The following is a 20,646-nucleotide window of genomic DNA, read 5'->3' as shown; positions in this document are numbered from 1 at the left end:
AATAGTTTATTAAAAATAAATCAGAACTGGAAGTAAAATCTGTCTTTGAGGAGAAGTTTTTGGTCTTAACAGGTGTCATTAACGGAGGTATTAAACACTGTGTGCCAATTTTCTCTCTGCAGAAAGTGAACTTACATTTAACACAGGATGTGTTGTATTGATCATAGCACAGGTTCCATGGACACAAGGATTTGTACTGCAGTTTACTGTCAACTGAAACAAACATCATATAACATGATAAATAAAAAATTCTAACAGGACCAGCAAATAACCTACATACATGTAGAGCAAAATCTATCTCGGGTTATTCTGCAATAAACCACTCGCGTGCGATGATGTCATCCGATCCAGCGATCCAGGTGCGTAGCACGGTCGTAAAAAGTAGTTACCATTTTTTCTAACACTGTTGATACCAGTATGTCGTGTTAGAATCGAAATAATAAGTTCCCAAGTGTGATTTATTGTTTTTCGTTCTTATGCGAAACAATATATCATTCAGGCCTACGGCCTTCGTGATATATTCTTATGCATAAGAACTCAAAACTCGGGTTATTCTACAATAAACCACGTTTGGGAACTTATTATTTCTTAAATAACCAGTGCATTCCATAGCACTGAGCTTCAAATATACTCCTCTTTACTTCAGTGGCTTAATTATATTCAGGATAGAAATGATTCAAACATTATAGACTGGAAGGAGATCTAGGAATGCAAGCTAACCATTGGCCAATTTTATGCTGGTGCCTAGGATTAACCAATCGGATACAAGGGTTTTGAGACTGGTTCCCCATTTTAGCTTTATAGAATTGGCATTAAAAATTCCCATTCAAGAAGAACATGCTAACTGAAAAATCACAAGTTTCATTAAAATCAAAGCAGATAATGAACAGAACAACAGAAATATACAAAGATTATACTATGAACCGTGATCTGTAATGTCACTACAGTATTTGTCATTACATAACTTACCAAATCAAAAACTAAACTTCCAACCATAAACAGGAAATGTGAATTATTTCCAAACACACTCAATTTTGAATTCTCCAAAGTCATTTCCAAATCACAAAAATTTCTTTACTTAAAAAATCAAAATTTTCACGGCAGCTAAGTTTATCAAACAAGAGGACCATGATAGTCCTGAATCGCTCACCTCTTCCCACATGACCCAGTTTTGAGTATGACGTCGTTTTTTCTATTATTTGACATAGTGACCCAGTTTTTCAGCTCATGTGACCCAGTTTTGAACTTGACCTAGATATCATCAAGGTGAACATTCTCACTAATTTTCATGAAGATCTCATGAAAAATATGGCCTCTAGAGAGGTCACAAGGTTTTTCTATTTTTATACCTACTGCCCTAGTTTTTGATCGCACGTGACCCAGTTTCGAAACTGACCTAGATATCATCAAGGTGAACATTCAGATCAATTTTCATGAAGATCCATTGAAAAATATCGCCTCTAGAGAGGTCAAAAGATTTTAATTATTTTAGACCTACTGACCTAGTTTTTGACCGCAGTTGACCCAGTTTCAAACTTGACCTAGATATCATCAAGATGAACATTCAGACCAACTTTCATACAGATCCCACGAAAAATATGGCCTCTAGAGAGGTCACAAGGTTTTTTTATTATTTGACCTACTGACCTAGTTTTTAAGGCACGTGACCCAGTTTCAAACTTGACCTATATATCATCAAGAAAAACATTCAGACCAACTTTCATACAAATCCCATGAAAAATATGGCCTCTAGAGAGGTCACAACGTTTTTTCATTATTTGACATACTGACCTACTTTTTGAAGGCACATGACCCACTTTCAAACTTGACCTAGATATCATCAAGATGAACATTCAGACCAACTTTCATACAGATCCCATGCATAATATGGCCTCTAGAGAGGTCACAAGGTTTTTCTATTATTTGACCTACTGACCTAGTTTTTGATGGCACGTGACCCACTTTCGAACTTGACCTACATATCATCAAGGTGAACATTCTGACCAATTTTCATGAAGATCTCATGAAATATATGGCCTCTAGAGAGGTCACAAGGTTTTTCTATTTTTAGACCTACTGACCTAGTTTTTGACCATACGTGACCCAGTTTCGAACTTTACCTAGATATCATCAAGATGAACATTCAGACCAACTTTCATACAGATCCCATGGAAAATATGGCCTTTAGAGAGGTCACAAGGTTTTTCTATTATTTGACCTACTGACCTAGTTTTTGATGGCACGTGACCCACTTTCGAACTTGACCTAGATATCATCAAGGTGAATGTTCTGACCAACTTTCATGAAGATCTTATGAAATATATGGCCTCTAGAGAGGTCACAAGGTTTTTCTATTTTTAGACCTACTGACCTAGTTTTTGATGGCACTTGACCCAGTTTCGAACTTGACCTAAATATCATCAAGGTGAACATTCCGACCAATTTTCATGAAGATCTTGTGAAATATATGGCCTCTAGAGAGGTCACAAGGTTTTTCTATTTTTAGACCTACTGACCTAGTTTTTGATGGCACGTGACCCAGTTTCGAACTTGACCTAGATATCATCAAGATGAACATTCTGACCAACTTTCATAAAGATCCCATGAAAAACGTGACCTCTAGAGTGGTCACAAGCAAAAAGTTTACGGACGGACGGACGGACGCACGGACGACGGACACCGCACGATCACAAAAGCTCACCTTGTCACTTTGTGACAGGTGAGCTAAAAACGTTCTTTTAATCAAAAGCAAAGACATGTAACTTAATTTTCATCAGAAAATTCAAATAACAAGACAACAATATCACAACTGTTTGCAATAAAACGCATTTTTCAAGGAAAGTTTTACACCTAATAATTATGAATAAATTATTTACGAATTCACATAATAAGTAAGTTGTAGCAAGCCACTGTACATGCCAGTGTAACTGTGAACAATGCATTAACCGCACTTAATGATGAAAACACAGAAAATACAATTGGAATGAATCACTTATACCTTTTAAAAAAGTATATCCTGACTTTTATATGATAAAAGCAATAAACGATATACACCTTAGTGTTTTACCATTGATCAATGTATGATTACATTTATTTATGACTTGTAGGTACTAGGGCTATAATGCATCCTAACTTGTACTTATCCAACCTTAGATATTTATTTCTGATAATTAAAAAAAAATATATATTAATCAGGTATCATTCATGTGATCATTACAAATTTTAGCATCTTGTAACCTTTACCCTGCTAAATTTCTAAAATGGACTGGTCGATCATTCCATTTGGAGTACCACTTATTATTCAAAGGGATGTTCACTGAAAATTTACAAACTTAATAGCAACCAGTGCAGACCATGTCCTCGGTCAGTATGGGTTGCAAAGGCAAAACAACTTGCAGCCAGCAGGGTATTTAAAGGTTAACACTGTCAAACTGAGTACATGATTACAAGTTGGCACATTCATTTTATAGAGTTTGTGAGAAAAAAGCAAGACATTTTTTAAGATTATAACCTTTATATGAGCCACGCCATGAGAAAACCAACATAGTGGCTTTGCGACCAGCATGGATCCAGACCAGCCTGTGCATCCCGCAGTCTGGTCAGGATACATGCTGTTCGCTAACAGTTTCTCTAATTGCTATAGGCTTTGAAAGCGAACAGCATGGATCCTGACCAGACTGCGCGGATGCGCAGGCTGGTCTGGATCCATGCTGGTCGCAAAGCCACAATGTTGGTTTTCTCATGGCACGGTTCAATTATGATAAATCTGCTAAAAGACATTTCACTAATTAAACTAATAATAAAATTGATTTGACTTAACAGCAATACATATATAATGGTTTTGAACATATTTGAAAAACTTACCGATATTTCGCACATGTCTCCAATGAACTGCTGTGAGCACTGACATGTGTACGTGCCATTCTCATTCTGACAGGAGGCGTTGTTCTGGCAAACTGTTACATTACTGTTACATTCATTCACGTCTGTGTCACACCTTATGGGTAAAATCACAAGTAACGTTATATATACAGTAACTGATATAACATACACAGAGAGAAAACTTCTTGTATCCATCGAGTTCAACAGCTATATGTCCGTTATATAAACAGTTCATTCACATCTTATTCATTTTCACTGTATGTATACGTATGTATGAGTTATGACAACTCATAATTGCATTTTCTGTTCAGATATAACTGTATACAATGTCCTTCAATCAATCCGATATCTATAAGGTTCTTTAAACCCAACAATAAATATATTTAAGAATTCCTTAGGAATAAAACAATGTTATGTAGACTGTTCCAGCCCTATAGTCAATAAAGATTTTGAAATAATACCACAGGCAACTTTTTCACTTAGCATTAAATTTAAAATATTTTCCATTAGGTGCAGGAGCTGAATCATATATTAGACGATAACACGAAAGTATTTCCGACAAGAATGCAGTGCAGTACATTCCTACATAGACTGTTCCCCATGTCATATGCAATCTAAATTCAATGTTCATATGACATGAAATATGTCTCTTCCCACTTTAACGCTGATAAATGACAACAAATGTTAATCTTGAATCTTCTTCAAAGAAAACAAACTGATAAAAAATTCTTCTTACATGTGTGCACATTTATCAAGCTTTCAACGCCTTCTATTTTTTGACCTAGTGTTTCACAAATTTAAAAGTCCATTTGAATGCACTAAACAACACTCATGACAAATCAAAAACTGATATTCATATCTTTAACTACAATGCTTTTTTATGATTTCAATTCTCTTGTTATGAATTGCAAAAGCTTTAAGAATAAGAGAAAATAGACAGCTTTTCACGAAATAGTCCATATTACTTTCTTTTTGCACGAGAAACTTTCTCTTTGAAAGTATTCTAAAAAGGCTATTTTTATTGCATCTAATAAAATATGTCCTTTTCATTTGGCAGGACAATTTTTTTATGCACATTCCTAGTAAAGAAACAAACTAGATACTATCCTTTTAAGGAAAATAATGTTTTGTACTTCACATGTTAACAAACATATGATCAATATTGCATTCCTCCGTCATGCAGTCAAGCTGTGACATGTTTCGCTAATTAAGCATCTTTTTATAAGCTTCCATAGACATTATTAGAAGAAAAATCCACCCAGCCCTATTGATTTTGACATAAATTTAATTAATTTTTGACATTTATTACCTTACAGGTAGCCAATTAACCTTATCTTTTTATGGAATTATAAGTAAGCTACCTTGTATATATTTATAGATACCTGTCAATTAACTTATCTATACCTACAAGGTGATGTGGAAATATTTAAGCTGAAGTTGTCCATATAAATTTATTCCAAGTCAATATTGGAAAACTTTGTCTTTTGAATTATTAATGAATATATAAGCATGTCTAAAGGGAAACACTCTTCTGTATTACCTGAAGCTATCAGGAGAATTTGCCTTATGATGTGCACCATACAATATTGATACCAACTAAACATAAAATATCCAAAATTTTAGAAAATCAACTTTTTGACCCAATATTTACTGGTCCCCAAGCTCTCTAAAACTAACCACTGAAATCTTATTATTATTTATAAATCCATGACTAAACTGAACTCCAAGAAACACATAAAATGAATGTGTTTGATAGATGAGAAAAAAGGCACAGCATTACAGGAAAAAATACAGTTCTATCATAAGACTTCACGAGAGACGGAACAATTGTATTTAACCATCCTAACAGAAAATGTCCTTACAACAAAACTTGACATGTAACAAATTTAACATGATAAAATCACTTTTTTCATCTTGTTTTCAGTCAAAAAATATTTAAACAATAGGTTTTGTAAACTTCCTTCAACTCCAGTTCAAACAATGCACTTAAGGTGAATAATTAGACTTTATAATCCCTGCGTCCAACTAACATCATTGTTATCTCCAATTATAATGAAATTCATGCATTTTCCATCACACTAATTGTGTATTACTGTACTGGGCTGAATCTGTCACCTACTTTTTATGTTACATCTATATGTTTGTTCACTGAAGCAAGCCAAAGTATACATAGAAAACATCAAACAAAAATATAAATGATAAATTTCTAGGACATCTCAAATTACGAACCACTGAATAACACTTTTTTCTCCCTATATAACCTTGTATACAGAGATTTTAATTTTCCGCTCGAAACAAGGAAAAATACTTCTTTCAAAATGATGTTATACCTATAATATATCTATATCAAAAGATTTATTGATTGGTGGGATTATGTTTAACCTAAACAAGGGCAAAGCAAACATCTTATACAGATTGAAGTAATTCCATTTACATATTTTGTCTGAAGGTTCAATTAATGGTTTAAGGCATTCTCCACAAATTCGTAAACATATGATTTGCCTGTCAATTTGTTCTTCTCTATATTGACCCATTTTCTGAAATATGAACAACTACATCTCCATCCTTTTCTGTCAAATGTGACTTGTCCTACATTTTCTGTCAAATACAACTTTACTTATTTTTATCTTATCTTTTTCTGTCAAACACATCTTGTTGTACACTATCCCATCCCCTATTTGTATAATACAATTTGTACTTCACTATGTTATTCATTTCTACCAAATACAACTTGTCTAACATTACCTCATTCTCTTCCTGCCAAATGCAACTCATGAAAAGAAGTCTATTCAAAACATTTTCAAGAATCAATTTTAGCTATAGTGGCCCCTATTTACATAAAATTGAGAGAGGACCTTAAAATAATGTTACAGATCAAGTTTGATGAAGATCCATCAATCGGTTCCTGAGAAGAAGTTGTTTAAAGCTATTTCTATTTTAAGTTCCAGCAGCCCCTAAAAGGGACCAACTGCCTCCATTAATTTTGAAAACATTAATGAGAGGGCCATATAATAATGCTCCAGACATTCATCAGGTGGTTCATGAAAGGAAGTTGATTAAAGGCATTTTTAGTTTTAGCTCTAGCAGCCCCTAATAGGGGTGACTATCCCTATATGAACAAGTTTGGGAGAGGACCTTACAATAATAAAACAGACCAAGTATGATGAAGATTCGTGAAGCAGTTCATGAGATGTTTTTCTATTTTTAGCTCTGGCTGCCCCTAAAAGGGGCCAATGTAATCCATTTGAAGAAACTTGATAGGGGTAAATACCAGGTTGCTACTGACCAAGTTTGGTGTAAATCTGGCCAGTAGTTTCAGAGTAGAAGATGTTTAAGTAAAAACGTTGACAACAGACAAACAGATGATGGGCGCCGGACCAACTCATGCTGAACAAAGTGCAGGTGAGCTAAACACATAACTTAATGTTGACATAAATGGTACATCAGGAGAACTGATCCGAATTTTTAAAACACTTCTTTTATGCATTTTAAAATGCAATAGAATTTGTGCAAGTATATCGGTAAATATACTGGAATTACAAGACAGAGAGACTGTTTAAATACTTGCACAAAATGAGTGAAAACTGTTCATATAACTTGTACAAAACAAAGAGCAAAACTTTAAGATAGAAACTTAAAGGAAGTGAATTGATAAGCTGTAAGAAAACAATAATGACAGGTGCAATATAAAGTTGATAATTTTGTCAACTTGTCTATAGCCAGCGGCCAATTTTCTACTGATCATTTATGATAATGTGACATCCTTATACCATAATATACAAAGACACATTTTCAAACATTGGTTCTACCTGAAACACTACTGTAACAAATAATTTCTTCTGATACATTCCTTGATGAAGTCATTATTTCCATAATTTTATATTTTTAAACAGGTTTTCAACCAATACCTGTAAACTTTTATTTGTGATATGTGTAGATTCTAACTGTTTTACATTGAAAATAGTTTTGAATCCCCTTCCCCATCCCTCCCCCACCCCCTCCAAAATCTGAATTATAACAGACTGATATAACACCTAAGATCATCAGAAAAAAAACAAATTCTGCTGCAGTTTATGAGGAGGCAAGGCTATATAATCTCTTCTTGCATGCTGGACAGGATTTTCTAGTGTTTTTGTCAGTGAAAAACTCATCTTACACGGCGGGGAGAAAGACGAATCAAATGCTGTAATTCATGAATTTATACGCTACTATAATAAAACAGTGCTTAAAATAGCTGAAGAATACAGCATGCATGAGAAGAATCTGTCACCAGTTGAGGGTACGGATGAAAATATATATGGATCTCATGTAACTGTTTTGCAGTAAATCGGCAGAATTTCGTTACCACCTAAACAGTAACCATGAAGGCAGATATTTCAATCCACACCTTCATCCAATGGAAGATTCTTATAATCTGTTACTTGGATTTAAGCAGATGGCAACTGATCGGTTACTTGTAATATTACCTTAAAATGAAAAGAAACTATCTTATTTCGTTTCATACCTGTCTCCAGTATATCCAGAAGGACAGACACATTCATAATTGTCCAGTTTGTTTTCACAATGACCATTAACACACTGATCTTCTTCACAATAGTCGACACGATCTTGACACCATCTGCCTGTGTAGCCAGTGCTACAATTACATACATATGTGTAGAAATCTGGAATACATGTTGAGCTGTGCCGACACTGATTAGTGTTACACCCTTGTCCTGCCCTGCAACCATGGGTAAAACTGTACCCTTGGAGTAAAAATTTTTGCTGGCTGGTATTGTTCACAAACTGGTCATCTGGGAAAAATGGCAACAGTATACCCCCAATACGGAGTTCACTTAAACATCCTTCGTATGCGAAAATATTCTGTACGGTACTAACTCCCAACACGCGTGTACCCACAAATATTTCATTACTGTCTGACTTAACCAGATCATTCATATCAACACTATTCACACGCTTCTTACCACTAACATTTGTAAACAGATTGACCCCTTCAAGGTCATACAAGGTCAAGGTCACAGTATCCTGGGAATCTGCAACTTTAGCCATAAACCACCTGGAATCGCTAACTGGATACGATGCTGTTAGCACCATTTCTTCAGAGTCATCCAGTTTATAAAGAATAGTCAAATCAGATCCAACCAGCCTCGTTCTGAAGTAGCGTGAATTATTTCCGATCATAAAAATGTAGCCGTTCATTGCCAATGTTCTAAACTTGAAGGAGAATGAGCGGACTTTAGTAGTATTTGCCAGTGTGTGCGTGTAGACAGCGTAGCTTGTTTCTCCATTAAATGTTGCATTGCTTATACCTGAAAGTAGTTCAGGAAGACATATATAAACATTACACACTGTATGAGAAAATATGAATTCTGTAACTACATTATAAGAACCAAGTTATTCGCATGTTCAACAGAAAATCTCTATAAAAGGAAAATGTATATTCTGTTATCATATTTTATAATCCATTCAGTTTTTATTGATCTCCAAACAAAGAAGAAGTTCGCTGTGATTAGAAATAAATTCATTAAAAACTCTGTCATTGATCTGGCTAGGACATTTTAACCGCATCAGTAGCCTAACGGTAGAATGCCCGCTCCGAGTGGGGGAGGTCATAGGTTCGCAGGCTGGAATATACCAAAGCCATGAAAAATGATATAAGTAGTTTCAGCATCTAGAGGATAATACTTGGAATGGTCAGCCCAGTGTCAGTATAATGTGAGGCAGCACTATAAAGCTGGGAATTGCCATCATTGCCACAAGCAGACACCGTCGTTTATATGACTGAAAAGTTGTTGAAGAAGACACATAGAGCCCAAACACACACACAGCTAGGATATTTTGTACAAATAGAACTTACATTCAAATCCATCAAGAAGACTCTGGCAGGTAGAACCATCAGGACAAGTTCCTGTCACACAGAAATCTAGCTCACTGCAGTTCTTCCCTCTATATCCTAGCAGACACTCACATCTGAAATAATAAATAATCACAAATGATAAATTATTAACTCTCCAAATGGAAAAGAAAATATAATGTAATACAATTGATAAAATAAAATATGCTTGGATTACTTCCCCTGGTATTTGAGATAGCATTTTTTAATAGAATCTAGTAAAACACATTTTTACAACACAGTAATGAGTAGAACAATTTTATGTTGGATGAAAGAGAAATTTCATAAAAACTAGAACAAACTTAAAGATTTCTTTTGTTACAAAGTACATGTATGAGCTTTACACGGGTCTAAGAAAAAACAATACATTCAGGCTTCTCATAAATAGGATAAATGTGGCTAGTTTCTTTAGACTGCCAATGAGACCCTGGCCAAGAATGTAGCTCTCCATTCTTGGTATTGGTTTGTGTTTTGTTATTTATCTTCAATGAAGAATATTTCAGTTAATGACTACATTCACTAATTTTTGTTGTTTTTTAATCTAAAAGTTCCTACATGAAACATGGTGAATGATGTCTTAAAACTTGTCCTTTGTCGAGCCAATACTAATTTGTTGGCATGATATTGTAGCTATGTATAGCTATTTACTGACATGAAATGTTCGTGATACTCTAATACCTTATCATTTTTTTTTCAATGGCCTTATATTCTAAATAGGTTCATTTGCCATATCCATTTGAAAAGAGATACTGTATGGGGCTCCAACACGAGCCCTTGAAGGTCACATGGTGCCATACAGAATTAATAGCTGTTCTTTTGTTGCTAGGCAACAGACAACTGTCGACAAAATGTATGGAATGTTCAAGCAATTAAGGAAACTAGATGACAATTATAAGATATACTTTTAATGATTTAATTTTTATCTAAAACTGTAAAGAACTGACAGCAATAGTTGCATTATATATTGAATGACCAATATGTATATATGATGCTGAAAAGGGTAAAAATTAACCTTTAGCCTGCTGGCGGCAAGTGACTGCCTTTGCCACCACTGCAGACCAAGATCAGCCTGCAAGTTCGTCAGTGCAGTCTGATCATGGTCTGCACTGTTTGCTATTCTTCGAATATTAAATGGTATTGCCCAAATTGAATGATGGACCAGTTCATTTTAGAAATTTAGCATGGTAAAGGTTAAATAAATCTGAAAATATAGATTGTGTCCTACCTGTAGTCATTGAAGAACACATCTGTACATGTTGAGTTGTTTTCACAGGGTGTGATCATATCACATACTGGGTCTGTCACTTCATTCTGTGTTAATCCCGAGCTAAAGGCCACTGAAATATTGAGAAGGTCGGACAGGCTTGGGTCAGCTAGCGGATAGAACTGCAGTGAGTATTGGTCAAGCTGTACATCTTGTATAGTTCCTTTGTACGGAGAAACTGCTGAAAAATCGCCCACATTTTCATCTGTGATGATGGTCTGCCGCTTTTTACGTCCAGAGACAGTTTGTGGAATATTTCCACCAAAATATAGATACTGTGCATTAAAGTTACAATTGTCAGGTACATTCTCCGCATGAACCAAGTTCTCATCAGCATAAAACATGAAAATATTCGATTTTCGGTAAAATTTTACAAGATGCTGCTGGCCATCACTGTAACCGTCATCGTTTGATAAGAAAATCTTCTCTAGTGAGCAGAATTTCAACCTGACTTTCAAATGTCCACTTTCTAACTCCAATGTCACAAATGTTTGTAGATCACCAAAGAAAAAAATCAGTGAAGATTCCTTCCTAGACCTTAAGAAAAACGATATATCAAATTCTTGCAGTAGGCCCTTTCTGATATCCGATACAAGGCTGAATTCTGCTGTGCTGACAGGTATGTTGTTGTAGCCAAATGTTGCCGCTATATACGCTGAAAAGAAAAATGGCTAGTGTGAACAAAATGCCTTATAAAAACATACCATGTTGCATATGTTTCAGAAGTTATTGCAACAACTAAACAAATCATATTTATATTTGTATTGTATAATTTTATATGTATGGGCAGGTGGCCTTTAATGCAATAAACTATTTTGAGTTTATGTCAGTATTTTGCCAATTTACATTCTTTTTTATTTCTATTTTATAACAAGAGCACCGCCTTGCTGGTGCAGACGCTCATCTGATTTTTTTGCCTCTGTATAATAGAAATATTGTCCTACCCATGATTTTCTAAGTCCAAAAAGGGCCATAATTCTTACAAAAAGCAGGATGGAGTTATGTTTCTTGACATATAGAGTCAGCTTATGATGGTAAACAACTGATGCAAGTTTCAAAGCAATAGCTTTGATAGTTTAGAAGAAAAGTTTACCTAAACATAAAACTTAACCAAGAAATCTGATATTTTCTAAGTCCAAAAAGGGCCATAATTCTTACAAAAAGCAGGATGGAGTTATGTTTCTTGACATATAGAGTCAGCTTATGATGGTAAACAACTGATGCAAGTTTCAAAGCAATAGCTTTGATAGTTTAGAAGAAAAGTTTACCTAAACATAAAACTTAACCAAGAAATCTGATATTTTCTAAGTCCAAAAGGGGCCATAATTCTTACAAAAAGCAGGATGGAGTAATGTTTCTTGCTGTATGGGGTCAGCTTGTGATGATGAACAAGTGTTGCAAGTTTTAAAGCAATAGCTTTGATAGTTTAGGAGAAAAGCTGACCTAAACAAAAGTTTTAACCAAGAAATCTGATTTTCTAAGTCCAAAAGGGGCCATAATTCTTGCAAAAAGAAGGATGGAGTTATGTTTCTTGCTGAACAGGGTCAGCTTATGATGGTGAACAGGTGTTGCAAGTTTCAAAGCAATAGCTTTGATAGTTTAGAACCTAAAGTTGACCTAAACATAAAACTTAACCAAGAAATCTGATATTTTCTAAGTCCAAAAGTGGCCATAATTCTTACAAAAAGCAGGATGGAGTAATGTTTCTTGCTGTATGGGGTCAGCTTGTGATGATGAACAAGTGTTGCAAGTTTTAAAGCAATAGCTTTGATATTTTAGGAGAAAAGCTGACCTAAACACAAGTTTTAACCAAGAAATCTGATTTTCTAAGTCCAAAAGGGGCCATAATTCTTGCAAAAAGCAGAATAGAGTTATGTTTCTTGCTCTACAGGGTCAGCTTATGATGGTGAACAAGTGTTGCAAGTTTCAAAGCAAAAGCTTTGATAGTTTAGGAGAAAAGTTGACCTAAACATAAAACTTAACCAGGCAACGCCGACGCCAACACCGATCAAGTGATGACAATAACTCATCATTTTTTTTAAAAAATCAGATGAGCTAAAAAAGAAAAAAATGCATCATAATTTGAGCCACGTCCACGAGAAAACTAACATAGTGCGTTTGTGACCGCTTTCAAACCCTATTGCAATTGGAGACTGTTAGCCAACAGCATTGATCCTGACCAGACTGCGCAGGCTGGTCTGGATCCATGCTGGTCGCAAATGTACTATGTTGGTTTTCTCATGGTGCAGCTCAAATTATTTTAATGAAGTAATTCTCATTGACCATAGTACTCTAAATCATTTTAAGTTTTGAATATTAACACTGTAACTTACCTGTTTCACACCTGTCACCTAGATTTGGTCTGTAGCAGTCACACCTGTACTTATTCCACAGATCCACACAGTCACCTTTTGAATTACAAGTATCAGAGAAACACTGCTGAGACCTTGGACATCCTCTTGTCAGGTTAATAAAATTATGGTCAACAGTATTTATATCCAGACTTAGTCTGGTTCCCCGAATTGTTACATCCTCCATACAACCTACAAATTTAGTTTTAGACACAGTCTGCTGATGCAAAGTTTGAGTTGTTAAACCTCCAAAATAACCTTCCTGAGTGGACTGAATTGTAGAATCATACATAACTTCAATATTACATCCCGAAACACATTTACTTCCTGTAACTAATACTGTAATTTTGCTGTTTGTTTTTGTGAGAACAACTTTATGCCAGTTTCCGTCATTTAATTTTCTGTCTGTAATAGAAGAGTTTGTGAGACTATCTGCACCAGCCCCGTGATATCCCAGAAATACCTTTCCCTCCTTTAATTCTACAGTTGTGAAGAGTCGTGTTAAACTACCATTCTGTCCGATCCAAGCGAACAAAATGGATTCCTGTAAAGTTGTTCGGAATCGAAATGAAACTGTTACATCAACTGACATATTTAGTCTGGCTTCTATGTAAGATCCTGAATCAAAAGACATAGTTGTGGAAATATTACAGTATTTTCCAGTAAATCCCTCCGTACATAGACACTCATAATCCTGAATTCCTCGGGTTTCGTTGATCAAATATGGCTGACAAGTTGCACCATTATGGCACTGATGATTTCGACACGCTGTTAATTCAAATGTACAATTTTTCCCTGCATATGGTTTTCCATTGTGCAACGGTGGACATTCACACTCATAATCAGCAATTTTGTCTGTACATCTAGAACCATACCGGCAAGGGAGATAACGAGCACATTCATCAATTTCCACATTACAGTACTCTCCCTCAAAACCTGGGAAGCAGTCACATCTATAGGCATTGAGGAGATCATAACATGTCCCATTGTTACAATTATCATGCTGACAGTCATCAATGTTTATTTCACAATTAACTCCTGCAATAAAAAACAATAGATTTATTCATAAATCCAATAAAAAAACAAGAGCTGTCAGAGGACAGCAACCCTCAACTATTCAACAGCTTTGTCAACCAAATTAATATAAAAGCTGAAAAAGGGGCACAATTCTGTAAACATGCAAAGAGTTATGAAACCTGTGCAAAGTTAGTCAGTTTATCACAGTGAATAAGTGTTAAGTTTCAATCCATTCCCACAAGTGGTTACTGAGATACCAGCTTACATACAAAAAACTTAACCGAATCGGGACACCGAAGCTAGTCTCCAATTAGTAAAATTTATTCATCCAAACTCCACACGATTTAGCGGGGATGACTTTCTGTACAGTTGACCTGTAAGATATCACTTTCTAACTGCATTGTTTCAATTGGTACTGTGAAATCACCTATACTCATGGGAGATTCATTCTCGGGAATTTTGCTGCATCAATTCACGTAATTAAATCCCAACAAGAAAATAAAATTCTCATTTGATTTATTTTTTCAAATTTGAAAATCTGCTTATTTCATCCCAATAAAGAAGACTTTTGAGTCCAAACCATAAAATTCAATACCAACAAATGTTAAAAATTTTACAGCCAGCTATTGCTAATTTTTTGGAAATTGATATAAATCAACATTTTTCCACACATCTTTTTGTACACAAAGCTTACCTTTAGATCCAGCTACACATTCACACAGGTATCCTGAAGCATTGGCATAGGAGAATGTCAAGTTCTCAAATCCTGGATGGTCTATATCATACAGTGTTTTGTTGGACTTCTGTAGACACGTACTGTTAAACTTGCAGGGAGTGCTAGCACACTCGTTGATATCATTTTGACATTCCTTCCCATTGTAACCAGGGAAACACGTACAGTTGTAGTCCTGTAGTGGACAACATTAATACCGTATACAGTCAAACCTCTCCTAACAAAGGCAAAAATTTTCATTCTAACTTAAACACTTCCTTTATCCTCCAAAGACAATCGCTCCCATTTAAACACTTTTTAAATAACTTAACCTCCTCTCTGTAACTTAAAATTCTCAGACAATCAGTCCAACTTAAACTTGAGGTAAATAAACAGCCTCAGAGCAATAAGCTCAGACTGTACCACTAACAGCAGTCTTCCCATGCACTTTTAAATTATTTGTTTTACAAGGTATATCTTACAGAGTAAGCCCTTTTACAGTTATTCCAAATTGTAAATAATTATTGTTTTATATCAGCATGCAAATTACTGGACTGGTTTATAATAATTGTGAAACAAATATTGCCAAGTCCAATGCACCTTTTTGTGTCTTATGACATATAAATCTATGGCAATGCTGCGTAGTTTATAATGTCCGAATACAAATATATGATAACTTTTTGTTGCAAAGTAAGACTATTTTATTGATATGTATTTGACTTAAAACTCTTAACCCTTAATTCCATGCTGGACACGATTGATTCTGCCTTTGCGACAAGTGTAGACCAAGATCAAAATCTGCACTGTTCGCCATTCAGTCATTATTATTGTGGTGGTAAACACCCCTTTTAACAGTTAATGGTACTGCCCAAATTGAATGATGGACAAGTGCAATATAGAAATTTAGCAGGGTAAGGGTTAAAATTCAAATCACACATAAAGTTCCGCAATATTTTGTAAACCTGTATATTATTAAGTCTACAGCAGGTGTATTGTTAAAAAGTATACATATTAGTTACAATTCATTCAGAATCTGTACCTCATACTTATGAGCAACTAGAGCTATCACTAAAAGTGATGAATGTACCCCTCACACGCACTAACACAGTATACTGCAATTTGACACACGCAAGATTGCATAATTATGTGCACTGCATGTATATAGACTGTATGCATACAGTATAGTTACAAAAAACAAAGTCCTATAACTCTGCAGTATATTTATCTAAAGGAACGTAACATGACCATGCACAACTAGTGTTGGTACTGATCACTTGTGTGAAGTTTCATTAAATTGTGTGCAAGGGTTCAGAAGATTAGGCGCGCACAAGATTGCATATGCAGACTGAATGTACATAGTATGTTAACAAAAAACAAAGTCCTGTAACTCTGAATTTGTTTTTCTGAAAGAACCTAATATGCCCCATGCACAACTACTGTTGTTACTGATCACTTGTGTTAAGTTTCATTAAATTATGTCAAGGGGATGAGGAGAGATGGTATGCACAAGATTATGTCTATGTATATAGTATAGTAACAAAAAACAAAGTCCCATAACTCTGCAGAAATTTTTTCTGAAAGAACCTAACATGCCCCATGCACAACTACTGTTGTTACTGATCACTTCTGTGAAGTTTCATAAAATTGTGTCATGGGGATGAGGAGAGTTGGTGCGCACAAGACTCTATGGAAAGATGGACAGACATCCTGAAACCAGTATACCCCCCTTAGAACTTTGTTGTCGAGGGGTACAATAAAATATTTGATTATTTCATTGATTCCTTTTAAAAAGTCTATTACTTACTTTATGCACACGACATTGAAATTTTTTCAATAAAATGTCAGAAAACTTATTACCTGCAATAAAACTTACCTTTATGAGATCATAACAGGTTGCTCCATTTTCACACGGCTTGGGTTCACAATCATCTATGTTGATATCACATGTATCACCTTTAAACCCAGTGTCAGTACAGTTACATCCAAAGCTGAAATATAGGAATAACAGGGCATGATTTCCTGTCAAATTGCCATGTAGTGCCAGCAAAAAGCCATCCTATACTTGGTTCCAGTGTTGATTTTCGAATTATGGAGTACATGTGTAATAGAGTTTCTCTTAAGGCCATAAAAGGTTATTTGAGTGGTGTTTGCACATTTCATTACCTCTAATGAACACTGGCTCAATCAAACCAAGTCTGCTATGCCAAGCTAGACCAAAGATTTACCAAGTACTGGGCTGTCCATATTGTACTTTAATAATGTAAAGGACCTAAAAAAATTAATTCTTGATTTCAGAAACAAGAGAAGCAGTAAGTCTGGAATTTTTTTGCAGACATATAATTTCATTATTTTGGCAAAAACAGTAGTTCATGGAGACAAAAATTCCTGCATTTCAAAACTTGATGATAAAAATTTTGCTTACCATTTTGAACTGAATTCTCAGATTCACACAACCATGAAAATTAGTCCCCTACAGATATTAATGATTTTGTGGTATAGATATGCACACTAATGTATAATATATTAGTTCAAATGAATTTATCATAAACTGTTAAATTTGTTAAACCACATACTATATTTTATAGTAACAACTTGTGGTCTCTAATCAGCTTTACAGGGTAATGTAATGGGTAACATAGACATATTTACATCAGTGGGAGGGAAATGATAAAGAACATGTTAACAAACAAGTGTTTTCATCTAGATTTCATGCAAGAGACAGATGGATCAGGACTGATATTAAGGCATACACTGTCCCTAGTCACAAAGCCAACATAGCCAATTTTCAGATTTCATACTTCAGCTATGTTGAAGAGTGGTATACAATGTATATAAATACACAACATGCAAGAAGCATGTGCGAGGAAACAAAGAAATGCATTTCAGGCTACTTGTGAAAACTTAGGAATTCTAAAGGTGAGATGTAGGGAAACATTCTCCGGAGTACCAGTAATGCTCATTTTGTACTAACAGACGAACCAGGAGTATTACTTTGATGGATTTTGAAAAGTTTAACATTTCTTGCAGGCTCTCATGCAAGAATTAATAATATTACCTTGATGCATTAATCCAAGGCCTGAAGTCATCAATAATACCTTAGAACATTAGAAAGATTAAATACCAAGAAAGATTGAAATGGGTTTCGAATATTCTTGGGTGTGATCTGAAGATGTTAATTTACTAAGACACTGGTCCAGCAGAAAAGATATGTGTTCTTTAGGCCTGTCAATAAACTGAGCAGAAATATATTTATGGATAATATTACCGACATTGTCATTCAAAACAATGGATTGACCCAGCTTTATATGATGTACATTTCCAAATTTTTAACCTGAACTTTGTGTATAATAAATAAATTTCTTGTAAAAAAATTTATGGTTGGTGGAGCAGGAGCAGAAAATCCTTTAAGCGGCTTCAACTCACATCACTTTGTTGGCAATGGCATGATTGTCTTGATATATACTAAGTTTTACACTGCTTTTCAAGACTAGTGTTGTGCAAGTTCCTAATGTCCATTGTTTTTGAAACAAAACCACTTTCCAATAGGAAACACTAGCTGAAAGACATACAGGTCTAAAGATATTTGGCATGTCCTACAACCTTTACCCTGCTGGTGGCAAGTGATTCTGCCTTTGCGACCAGTGCAGACCAAGATCAGCCTGCACAGATCATGAGTGCATCGTTCGCTATTCAGTCAGGAAATTTTCAGTGAACACCCCTTCCAATAATAAATGGTACTGCCAAAATTGAATGATACACCAGTCCATTTTAGAAATTTAGCATGTTAAAAGTTAACCTACCTGTTTATATGATCGATACATTTTCCAGCATGAAGACAAGGGTTTGATGCACATTCATCTATATTGGTCTCACAGTCTTTTCCCGTTATTCCTGGGATACAGTCACATGTATATCCATTTATACCATCAACACAAGTCCCGTTATACTGGCATGGGTTAGATTCGCATTCATCTATATTTGTTTTGCAGCGGCGACCTATTTATAAAGGATAAAATATATGCATGCTTTAATGAAACTTAAAAAGTCCACATTTCTGTGACAACTACCTTTGGCAAGATTTATGTACTGGCATGAGAACAAGATGGACTATCTGGGCCTAAATCTTTCACCTGAGTAAGATGTGAACTAGGGTACTAATTAGTAAACTATAATGAAAAAAATGAGGTTTAGAAGTTTGCAACATTTTTCCAAGTCTGGCTTTTTCAATACACATTTAGTTTTGATAAACCTAGAAACAGCTTGGTGAAAATCTATCACATCAGTCATAAGGGAAGGTTCTAGTAACCTGTGTGTGAAGTTGAACAGAACAATGGAAACAAAACAGACAAGAGGGCCATGATGGCCCTGTATTGCTCACCTGAGTACCATTGCTCAAAATGATATGATCAAGTTTTGACATAGAGCACATAGGCATACACATTAAATATCATCAAGATAAACATTTTCTTGTAACAGTCCCTTTTGACCTAGTCAGGGCCAATTTCCATACCAAGTTTGAGGGTCCTAGGCTCAAATGCTGCATTTTTGTACTAGCATGACTATTCCTTACCCTGGAAGACTTAAATAACATTTAAAACCAATCTCATTAGATGCTTCCGAGATATATTCCTTTACATAAAATAAAGAGAGGTAATTTGTCATAAATTCAGTCAAAAGTTATCTACCCTGATTGTCCGAGTCCATCTGATGGCACAAATGACATTTCAAATCAGTATCTTCATTGGTTACTGAGATACACCCATTTTAGTTTGAAACAACGGGAGGTAATTTGACATAAAATCAGTCCATAGCTATCTACCCTGATTGCCTCAGTCCAACTAAAGACAATAATGAAATTTCAAATGAGTTCTATAAATATTTACCAAGATAAATCCATTTTTATTAAAACCAGGGGAGGTAATCATGCATTGGTATATGCATGTAGAGGATACAGAGTACACGCCTAGTATACAACAATATATTAGTAAAGTATTCATATCAATAAATGTTCAATCAAGAGTTATGTAATATGACTATTTCTTACCATGGAAGACATAAATAACGTTTCAAACCAATCTCATTAGAAGCTGCTTAGATAAAAAATTAAGGGAGGCAATTTGTCATAAATTATGTCAATATGTATCTTCACTGATTGTCCAAGTCCATCTGCTGACATAAATGAAATTTCAGATCAGTATCTTCATTAGTTATGGAGATATACCCATTTTAATTTGAAATAAAGGGAGGTAATTTTAAATATAATCAGTCCATAGTTATCTACCCTGATTGTCTTAGTCCAACTAATGACAATAATGAAATTTCAAATAAGTCCTATAAGTACTTACTGATATAAATCCATTTTGATTACAATCAAGGGAGGTAATAAGATGTAAAATAACTCTGGAACCTACGATTGGATCTGACAGATTCGTCATGGAATCCAAGATTTATTGTTGTTGAAGATATTTTGGAAGTTTGTATCAAATCAAACCATAAATGAAGTCTCTATATGGCTGCAAAAGCCAAA

General features: G+C 34.9%; 1 protein-coding gene across 4 annotated transcripts in view; it reads right to left on the bottom strand.

Annotated features, from left to right (window-relative positions):
• The window catches only part of LOC123546745 (protein crumbs-like), an 89,640-nt gene that overhangs the window by 29,839 nt on the left and 39,155 nt on the right, over positions 1-20,646 (bottom strand). For all 4 annotated transcript variants that reach the window (XM_053524748.1, XM_053524750.1, XM_053524749.1 and 1 more), the window contains exons 13-21: positions 18,920-19,115; positions 16,993-17,107; positions 15,102-15,315; positions 13,373-14,428; positions 11,001-11,694; positions 9,740-9,852; positions 8,387-9,191; positions 3,865-3,997; positions 136-213 (exon numbers count right to left, since the gene is read on the bottom strand). In XM_053524748.1, coding sequence (XP_053380723.1) covers positions 136-213; positions 3,865-3,997; positions 8,387-9,191; positions 9,740-9,852; positions 11,001-11,694; positions 13,373-14,428; positions 15,102-15,315; positions 16,993-17,107; positions 18,920-19,115 — 3,404 coding nt within the window. The remainder of the gene's footprint in view (positions 1-135; positions 214-3,864; positions 3,998-8,386; positions 9,192-9,739; positions 9,853-11,000; positions 11,695-13,372; positions 14,429-15,101; positions 15,316-16,992; positions 17,108-18,919; positions 19,116-20,646) is intronic.

The sequence above is a fragment of the Mercenaria mercenaria genome, chromosome 15 (genome assembly GCF_021730395.1).
Source record: "Mercenaria mercenaria strain notata chromosome 15, MADL_Memer_1, whole genome shotgun sequence".
Taxonomy (NCBI): Eukaryota; Metazoa; Mollusca; class Bivalvia; order Venerida; family Veneridae; genus Mercenaria; species Mercenaria mercenaria.
This window is presented reverse-complemented; position numbering and strand designations above follow the sequence as displayed.